Source organism: Apaloderma vittatum, unplaced genomic scaffold (genome assembly GCF_000703405.1).
Source record: "Apaloderma vittatum isolate BGI_N311 unplaced genomic scaffold, ASM70340v1 scaffold20925, whole genome shotgun sequence".
NCBI lineage: Eukaryota > Metazoa > Chordata > Aves > Trogoniformes > Trogonidae > Apaloderma > Apaloderma vittatum.
The window spans coordinates 1-10,250 of record NW_009715842.1 but is presented as its reverse complement, the minus strand read 5'-3'; the positions used below and the strand labels follow the sequence as shown (position 1 = coordinate 10,250).

General features: G+C 40.1%; 1 protein-coding gene across 1 annotated transcript in view; it reads right to left on the bottom strand.

The window, feature by feature from the left end:
* Positions 1 to 10,226, bottom strand: part of LOC104273862 (transmembrane 9 superfamily member 2-like) — a gene marked incomplete at its 5' end in the record, with an annotated part of 32,830 nt that extends 22,604 nt beyond the window's left edge. The window contains 6 exons of the mRNA XM_009869318.1: positions 933 to 1,044; positions 3,951 to 4,078; positions 6,293 to 6,422; positions 6,656 to 6,783; positions 8,244 to 8,337; positions 10,153 to 10,226. Of these exons, the coding sequence (XP_009867620.1) occupies positions 933 to 1,044; positions 3,951 to 4,078; positions 6,293 to 6,422; positions 6,656 to 6,783; positions 8,244 to 8,337; positions 10,153 to 10,226 (666 nt within the window). The remainder of the gene's footprint in view (positions 1 to 932; positions 1,045 to 3,950; positions 4,079 to 6,292; positions 6,423 to 6,655; positions 6,784 to 8,243; positions 8,338 to 10,152) is intronic.
* Positions 10,227 to 10,250: the final 24 nt, after the last annotated feature.

The following is a 10,250-nucleotide window of genomic DNA, read 5'->3' as shown; positions in this document are numbered from 1 at the left end:
GGCTCGCGCACGCCAGAGCGGCCACTGCAGTTCTACACAACAATAACCACAGATGTTAACAGACAGGAGGCTCAACCGTGTAGTAAAACCAAGGAGGACTGGGTGCCTCAAGAGAAAAGTAACAGGATCTCGAGCCTTGTACCTCAAGGTTCAAATCAAATGCAATCTGAGAACGAAAGCTGTTGCCCCAAGACGGCTGCCGATACAAAATAAGCTGGTGGTCTCGCGCAAAACCCCGTAAGATTGGTGTCTTACATCAGAAAAACAGCCACGCTTTCAGGACAGACTGGAACCAAAGTACCAAGATTTGAATTAGCATGAAACAAATTATTCTCCCCACCACAGGACGCTCACTTCCCATGCTGGAGGTAAATACCCAGCTGCAAGAAAGCCTAATTTCCTCCAAAGCTGTAATAGGTTGAAATAAAGCATTACAGTATGAGTAAGCATTAGAGTATTAATTCTAAATGATAACTTGCCACCAACTCAAAAAAAAAAGAAGGACATAAAAGCAATACAAAATGAGACAAAACCTGCAACTTCACTAGCAAAATTAGGTTTCTAATACACTAAAATCAACATCTAACACACAAGCATCTCCAATTATAATATAAATATTTCTTCAACGTGAGACGGTCAGTACCCTGACTGAACTCAGCCTCAAGAGAGGCTTCAAGGGAGACAATGCTTGCAGTTACTCAATCTACTATCTGACTATTAAGAATACAAGGCAAAAATAAAGTCTTTCTTTATACATTCCAAGTGTCACTTAAGCTATACTACTGAAAAAATAACAGGCTTGGGGAAAACTGTTTCACAAGAACAGAACTTACGCTGCTTTAATCCAATTATAGCTATTGGCAAATTATCCAGTTGTTTTGATTTCACTCTTCTGGGGAATTACATATTCACATAACAGATTCAATACTTACTTCAAATGTCACAGAGTAAGTGTAGATCAAATTCAGTTTATTGGTGAATTCTCCAGGAATCTCCATAGGTGGACCTTCACAACTTAAGTTGTTCTCATCTGTATGTTTGTAGCTAAGAGAAAAAAAAAAGTTAAACAAAATTGCATATGCTTTACCAGATGAATTTCACAAATTCTTTTCTATGATAATGAAAATAAGTTTTAATTATTAAAAAAGAGCCGTGTATATAATTTTGTACTACCTATTTGACTTCTTTGAGAATCTGCTTCTTTATTCCACTAACAAAGACCTTATATAGTATATTTAGATATATTTAGGTTACATTTAGATATATTTACATTAATATTTATGCTTGTAGCTACAGATAATACAAGAAAAATAAAATCATGTATATAATTAGGTGTCATTATCCAGAATTCTTGTAACAGCCTTAAAGCCACGCCAGAGCTGAGCATTAGTTCTCACAAGCACTAGTGGTGAGAGACACAAACTCCACAGAAAGCATCCCAGGGATTTAGATCTCGGATCACTACCCTACGTTCAGTCAATACCTATTCACACTTCCAGGCATTTGAGAACATTACAGCTAAAGCTGGTTGCTAGGCACGTGCAAGATGAGAACCCCAGACCTCTCCTGAGATGTGGTTTCACCCGTAGCACTTTTCTGCCACAGAATGAAAGTCTCACTCCTAAGCTAAAATGCTGCTTGGTTAACCGGACTAAGTAGCGTGGAGATCTTTACCTGGTAAGATGGGAAGTTTTAACACAAAACATCTGTTTCTGCCATCACACCCCCTTTTTAACTAGACTGCATTACTGGTGAGGGACTTAACCTCAGTGTGTTTTCATCAGTAAGGAAGACAGAGAATTTCTTAGTGGTCTCCCACAGGTTCCTACCTTCCCTCAAATTTCACAGGGAGAAGGGTGTTTATTTCATTTTGGTGCATTTGAGAGTATCTTTTTATATTTTTATTACTGCTATTTTTGACACTGGGGCAAAAGAAACGACAGTGGGAACCCTTCCTTTTCCTATTCCTATACAGATGGTCTAATTTACCTCTCATCACTCCTGTGTACCCTGAAAACTACAGATCAACTCAGAACAACACTCTACATCCTAAAGCCCCAATATGCAAACCCTTCTCTGCCCTACCTTAGAAGTACTGTGGCTGTAGAAGCACAAAGTCAAAGAAACCTTAACGTTCAATTGCATTCACTCCTGCAAACCTCCTCCAACAGCAGAAAATAGGTTCCCTCTCCGGCAAGTTGTATTTACTCAATTTAGGCAAACAATTCTACCTTAGGTGCATTATTACATGTCGACAACTAAGTCAAGCCACAAGATAACATAAACTTTCATGAAAGGCCTACAGCGCTCCAACCACAAACATCAGGAAAGCTTACAAGGTTGAAGCAAAGCAGCAAACAAAACGCCAGGTCAGAGAATGACAAAACCAAGGTTATGTGCAAAGTAACGGTGCCCCCTTGTGGTCTGCGTTACTGGTGAAAAGACAAATTTTCACTGTTAACCGTTCAGGACGCAACTGATAAAGCATTAATCAAAACCAGAGAAGGTTGGTAGGATCTTCTTGCCACCATCTCAGAGCAGACGCAAATGTAAGGAATAAACAAGTATAATTCACTAAAATAATTCACACTGTAGTACTGCAACGGAAAAAAACAAGTATACTCAGGTCATGTTGTACCATACACGACTGTTACAACTTGAGAAACTGTAATAGCATAATTTAAGAATGTACTTAACCTCTGTAGCAAAGAGGGAAGAGTTTAGCTAAAAAAAGCAACCTACTTTCCTGGTGTGAGCTAAACAGAACCAATTTTGTTCAACGATTGTACTTTTCAGCTCAATCTCTTCTAAGAGGCTGCACTTTCTGAAGTCAACAGCACATTTTGTAGCAGTGCATGCTACTAGAAGTGATAACGCCTGATGTTTACGGTTACTGCCAGGGATTGGGTTGCAGAAAGGCTCTTGCTGATACTTGCTCCTGTAATAATAACCAAGGTCACTGCTGGATCTCCTGTAACACATTTGAGGAGGGGGAGGAGGGGTCACAAGGAAGCAAAAGGCTACATCTCCAATGAGAAACAGACAGGACAGGTGACCAACAAAAGTATTCCATTCCATATGTCACTTTCAGCATAAAGCTGAGGGATCATGGGGGTTAAAGCCTCTTCAATGGCCAGTATCCGAGGATGACTCCATCTCATTTTCTGCCGTTGATTCCAATCCCGAGTTCAGTTTTGTATATATTTATATACAGTTTATTTTTCCAATCCTTCAAGACTCTCAAAAAGATCAAAAAAAAAAAAGATCAAAAAAAAAAAAAGACCAAAAAAAAAAAAGACCAAAAAGATCTCAAAAGATCCGATACACTCTCAACCACGCAGAGAGCAGAAAGAGTATCAGAGCCCAGTCGTGTTGGAGTAACTGGCAATGTATCACAGATGGACCGGTTAGTGTTTGGCTGCTGCCAGCCCAGCCCTAATCCTCGACATCTACTTTGAAATTTTATAAAAATTTCAGATATAGCTAAGAATTGTGCATGAACAGACTGACAAGAAGCTGAAGTAATTGCTTCAGTCTGTTCCAGACCTCCGAGTTGCTGCATCTCCTCTCTAGCCAGCACAGAAACTAAGAAGCTACTATTTGAGAAAATAAGTTAGTCTTAGGAAATTAGTTGTCATCTTCTATTGTTCTGAATATCAGCATTAACTTGATATTTCGCCTATACCTCATTATCCAGGGAAATTGCACCTGTACTAATACAGTACATTTGTACGAAGTACATTTGGGAGGCAACACAGCAACTGTAAGAGACGACACAGGAAACTGTCACTTGGGTAACATTTCTTAGCGTATGAGGAAACCTGCCTTGTTAAAGAACGTAACACACATCCAGATGCAAATCAATGAAAACATGAGAAAGCAAGTATTTCTTAGTTTGTAAACTGCTGTTAGGACCCCCTAACACTAGAACTTGCTTAATGCACAGTTACCTTTGTGGCCTCAGTCTTGCCATGACCAATCTTGCGCCAGGCCAGTTTTCATCCTTCCCGCTATGGTACATGATTGTTATGTCAACGTGGTTGAAGAGGTAGAACGTGTTCTTCTTGTTAAACTCCGACTACAAAATATCATCATGAGATTGAGAACCTTCTCCAACAGGAGAGGGCGCAAGCAGTCAAGAACTTTAAAATGACAATACTGTCCAATGAAGGGTCAAGGAGGGAGGGGAAACGCTCCAACATTCACTCTTTTCTGAATACACCTGTATAAAATACTTATATATTCTCCTATAATTCATATTGTATTATACAAATACAAACACAAACCCACAAACTAAAGCACCACATCTGTGTTACTAGTAAAATTTAAATGTATTTGACATCATTTTTGTATTTACTATAAAAAGCTGCCAAAGCAAGTTTAAAGATGTATTTATTCAAAGTACAATTAATTTAGATTCACCGTTTCTCCCCCTTGACCAGTCTTCCTGCTAGATATTCCAGCTACCAGAGCTTACAAATCAGGTTCTGCTTCAGAAAATTACCTTTCACCCTTCAGTGGCTCTTCTGCTCTGCTACCCCTATCCTTTCAGCATCTAGAATTACAAAGAACTACATAAAGCTCAGAGGAAAAACAGAATGAATTAAGCTGACTAGAGTCTTCTCCTCAACACTGTCATTGTCTAAAAACCTTTGATTTTGAGTCAAGGCAACCAACTGCTAGCTGAGTTTCCTAGTAAAAAAAAAAATCCTTTATTTATTGTGTATATTGGCCATTTTCTAATTGCCACACAACTTCCATCCCTTGTCCCCTCCCAAAAAATATGAAGGTGGCATTAAATTTATCTGGATTCCTCTTCTTCCACTACGATCAAGACTCGTACTGGGAGAAGACTAAAATCATACCTGTGTCATACCATAACCTCATCTTTAGGTACCCATTTCCTCCACTTCCAAAGTAGCAGTTGAAGCAAACACGAGGATGAACCGTAGCTGTGCTATTGTGTGACAATAACCCCTCTCCTGCCTCCATTTTTAAGGAGATAATTAGGCCTGTTGGAGCGGGTATTTGGGTATACTTTTAAAAAAAGATCACACTCAGCCCAGAGGTTACAGCAATGCCCATGGTGCTACATTCTTATTTGCCCAGTTAACCACCATCCCTCTAGCGTTAGGCCCTGCAACATTCTCGTGCAATTAAAATTCACAGACTACCAACCACGCTGGGTGTGACAGCCACACTGGTAGATCATCCTCACCACAGCTAGTACACACAATTTACACAGTACTTAATGGATATGCAGTACAAGCTCCCTACGCACTCTGTAGGAAATTCAACCAGTGATGCCTACGTACGAAGGCCTCTCCATAAAAAACCTTTTTGTCCAACTTGCTGATTTTGCTACAATTGTTTTCTGTGCACCAGAGAGCTTCCAACTCAACACACACCAGTATTAATTTACCAGAAAAACAACCCAAAATGCAAAGTAATAAAATTAAACACCTAGCTGGAACAGGTTATTCAATTCACAGGCTGTTTTCAATAGTCTAGGGAGCCTGAGGAGTAAGCGAGTTGGCAGGTGACTGTCAGCGGAGTAAATTGAACACATGACACATGCAGCACTTTCAAGAAGCACCAGACCTGCTAAATACAAATAAATTGACCGCACTGCACACAAGCCCTAAGTCGAGTGGCAGAGCAGCGTCTGAGCAGAGCACTCTCCTCACCAAGGAACATGGTCCCTCACCCCAGGAGGGATAAAACTGTGTGACACTATCATCTGTAACTGTACTAGTTCACCACAGAACCCCCAGGATAACTGACACATTTCAAATTGTTGTCAATATGATTCTTTCCCTGTCGCACTTGTGTTTGTTATCTTCCATCCACCTGGGAAAAACCTGACACATTTAACTTGTAAACTGTGCTAGACAATACTTTTGCAACTACAACACAGTGCTCGTTTCTAGGTCTTCACTAGACAGCTTCTATCTGAAATTGATACAAGAAAGTCTTGCATGCAAATACGACACGAACCAAGAATAAATAGGTACAAAGATGAGTACACACAAAATTTCAGAATAAAATCTTAATTTTCTAAGGCTTTTAGACACCAATACAGTTGTTTTACAGCTTTATCTATATGGGTCAAGAGATCTATATGAACTGTTTTGGACAAGTGCATCAGCGTCCAGCTTTATCAGCGCTCACGTTCTGAACATCAGCCATGTTTACAGGGTTATCTGTCCCTTCACAGGAAAAGAAAGCTTAAAAATAAAACCATAAATCAAATTACAGCTGCTCTACAAACAAAAAAAGTTCCACCACTTACATTTATAACACAAGCATCTTTAACTCTACCATCTGGAGTAACAAAACATCCTATTGGAAATCCTGGATTACAGTATTTTTGTCCATCTTCCACATCATAGCACCACGTTACAGGCATATTATCGATAATCCTAGACAGAAATCATCAAAGAACATGTCCTCAGAAAGGGATGCACCTTATTTCATATTGACATTTAGCATTCATGTAATGCATACAGTTTCCAGAGCTGCTCAAAAGACACAGGGTAGAGGATAACTATCACACAGAAGGAAGAAAGCAACCACTCAAAATGTAGATAATTTAAAAAAAAAAAAAAAAGGCAGAAAAAAAAAGTCTCAATCTCAAGCAAACATTTCAGCTCACCAGTGATGTTGATAATTCAACTGCATTCCTTTCTTCAAAAAAGCCAGTTTGGTTTTATCAGCACTGTTTCCTGGGTCATATGATCTTGTGCAAACTCTCTTGCATGTCTCTTGCTTTTTAAAAGTGAACTGTTACAAAATGCACACAAAAAGGGTAAATTCAGTTTTGCTTCAAAAATCTTTTAGAGTCTTTTTTCAGTTAAAGCTGACTTTTTTGAGACACTTCATTTCCCTGCTATAAAAGTATCTGAGGCCAGAACTTCCCATACAACAGCTTTAACTTAAATGTCAAGATTTACGTATACCCAGCACCAGCAAACCCCTTTTATATTGCTAAAAATCACTTCAAGAGCCTAGATGAACTACCTCCAGATAAACCTTTAGGACTGAAATTTAAAAATCGGTAGAAAAGATACTGCTTTTTTCTTTTACCAGTTTGCTTTATTTATGTAATTGCATCATCTGCTAAACCAGACTTTTAACCACACCCTTGAGAGGTTTCACGTTAATTTTAGCTGCACTTCCGCAGGACAACTAAGTTATTAGACAAGGCTACCGAAAATGCAACAAGTCACACAGCATCTAAGTTTCAAGCTTAGATGTTTCATGTTGATTTTAGCTGCATTTCCCCACAACTAATGTTGTCATTAGACAAGGTTACCAAAAATGCAACAAGTTGCACACCATCTAAGCTTCACCTGCAGACACCTAACACAAACGTGTTCACATTTGTGTATCAAGCTTTCATTCTAACCCAGGTAGGATTTACCTGTTAGTGAGGCAACATACTTAAAACATGACTGAAAATTCTATGCCCAAGTGCTAATAACAGCATTTTCTAATTACTACAACGTGCAGCCATTTCAAACAAGTAACTGTTACAACACTTCATCTATTCAAAAGCTATGCAGCCCAAACGACCCATCATACTACACATTTTAAAGCTTCTCAGGGCCGTCAGTTATAAGAATTAAAATCGCATTAGCTCAGAGTTTCAAACAAAAAGAGACTTCTAGGAGCAACCTACCCAAGCAACGAGGTATCACCTCCTTAACAGTCCTACAAAAAGATGTGAGTAGGTCCCTAAAGGCCGAGCGGCAAAACTCCACCGCCTCTTCTTCTCACAGGGATTTGCTTTATCTAGCAACCCTCACGCACAAACATAGCCCAGTTTTCAGTTTCACCAGTTAACCCCAGTCTGGAAACTGCACTCGAAGAGCACACAGCTTTCGAGCGTTAAGAGCCAGTGTTTGACCAGATCTTTACTGCTAATAATTTTCCCAGTCAAGCATGCAGCTTTTTAGAGATGCTACACTTGGCCATTGCTAATGCGGGACGCAAGGCAGAAAAGAAAAATATTACATACCTAATCCACAAATACTTCCATACATTTATTTTACACATTTTAAGTGAGATGCCTTTGGGGTGGGGGTAGGGAAGGGGTTTGTTTTATTACATAAATGCTATAAATCTTCTATTTAAAAAAATAATCACACAATCATCAGATCTTCAGCTATGTCTATGGATTAGAGCCATCAGAATGACAGCTATCAAATTTAAACAGGATCAATTTCAAGGGATGAAATGACCTTATAAGGAGATGATGCTATTCTCTCCCCAAATAGCACTTGTCCAAGATTTTCCGATGGTCTTTTCTCTTCCTTATCTTGACAGAAGTCAAAACTGGAAAAAAGTGGAAAATATTACCTTTTAATTGACAAACAACTGTAATTATAAGCCTAAAACAATTTCTTAAGCTATGTCCTTAACATGGCAGCTTTCATGCTTCTTTTGGCAGGTCAGCCACCATTTGTAAATATTTTAGTCCCTTTGCAAATATTATATAGAAACATTTCCATTTTGATAAGATTTAAGCCAAGATATATTACAGCTGAAGTATCTTCACCAATATGCATGACCCTTAGTCCAAGCACCCTTTTGAAAACAAACAGTAGATTGCTTCATATTAGGAAAAAAAACAGACTATGCTACAGACCGTCCATTCCTTTTGCAAAACACCCCACTGTACTCCTTTCTTAAAGTAGTCTTTAAAAATAGTATTTAACATGAAACACATTCCAAAGAAGGGAAATGCTTTTAATATTAACATGCCACATGGGCAAACATGATTCCTGACTTCTTTTCAACTACATACAGTCTGAAAGAGCTGAATATGGGACTAAGAATACAACCATTCTGGATCTTTGTTATTTAAACACAGGTAGCAGTAGGTTATGAAAAAAATAAAACAAAAAAACCCCAAACCAAACACAATAGAACAGTCATCTTTGGTGAATCATTACTTTTCCTCAATAAACGGTCTGAAATTCACTGGCTTCCATAAGGCCTAATGCAAACAAACATTTCTCCAGCTGGTCTCCAGTCTTACTGCTAATGTTGCATTGCACAGGATAAGACCTACAGCACCTGCAAGTTTCTCTTCTCTGTATGCCCTATAGCAAGACTGCAAATCACAGAATCCTAGAATGGCCTAGGCTGGAAGGGATCTTAGAGATCATTTAATCCAACCTCCTTGTCACAGGCAGGGACACCTCTCAACTAGATCAGGCTCCGTCCAACGTGGCCTTGAACCCCTCGAGGGAGGGGCCAGCCACAACATCTCTGGGTAATTTATTCCAAAGCCTTGCCGCCCTCGTACTGAAGAATTTCTTCCTAAGATCCAATCTAAATCTATTCTCCTTCAACTTAAACCCATTTCCCCTTGTCCTATCAGTGGACACTCTTGGAAAAAGTCCCTCCCCAGCCTTCCCGTAGGTTCCCTTCAGGTACTGGAAGGCAGCTGTTAGGTCCCCCGGAAGTCTTCTCTTTTCTAGACTGAACAAACCCAGTTCCCGCAGCCTGTCCTCAGAGCAGAGGTGCTCCAGCCCCTGGATCATCCTTGTGGCCTCCTCTGAACACGCTCCAACAGATCCACGTCCCTCTTATGGTGGGGGCACCAAAACTGTGGATCATTGTTTTGTAAGCCTATAAATATCTGCAAAAGCAGGTACAAGTTTTCACAGACAAGAATATTAAAAAAATAAAACAGATACAGAGCTTTGGTGGAATGGAAGAATAACAGTGATCTTTCCGTTTCATTTAGCTGCTAGAAACAAGGAACATAAAGCTCCTGTCTTGCTAGATTTGACTAACAGGAAGAACTTCCAAACGTCTCAAACAGCCAACACCAGGTCTACTATTCAGCTCAAAAACCCCGGTCTACTATTCAGCCCAAAACCCCCCCACCCATTAGAAACGCAGCAGCCTCATCTCTAACGATAACCAGAGGAGGGTCAGGAGGGACAGGTCCGGCATTCATCCTTCCCACCCTCTTGTATTTCTTTCCTGCCGCCGAGCACTGGATTTACTCTTCCATCCCCACCTCCAAAGCGCTGCTCACAGGGGACACGGGCACTGTGTCAGGAGCTGCATCGCTGCACCCAGAACAGGGCAACGGGCTTTCCGAGCACTTCTGGAAGGCGGCTGCGATGTACTTACGCATCGTACTCGTACGGCAGAACCGATTCAACCGAGTCCAGTCTGTTCACGAAGAGCTCGATTAGCGACTGAAACAAGGAAGGGCGAGGAGAGGGGAA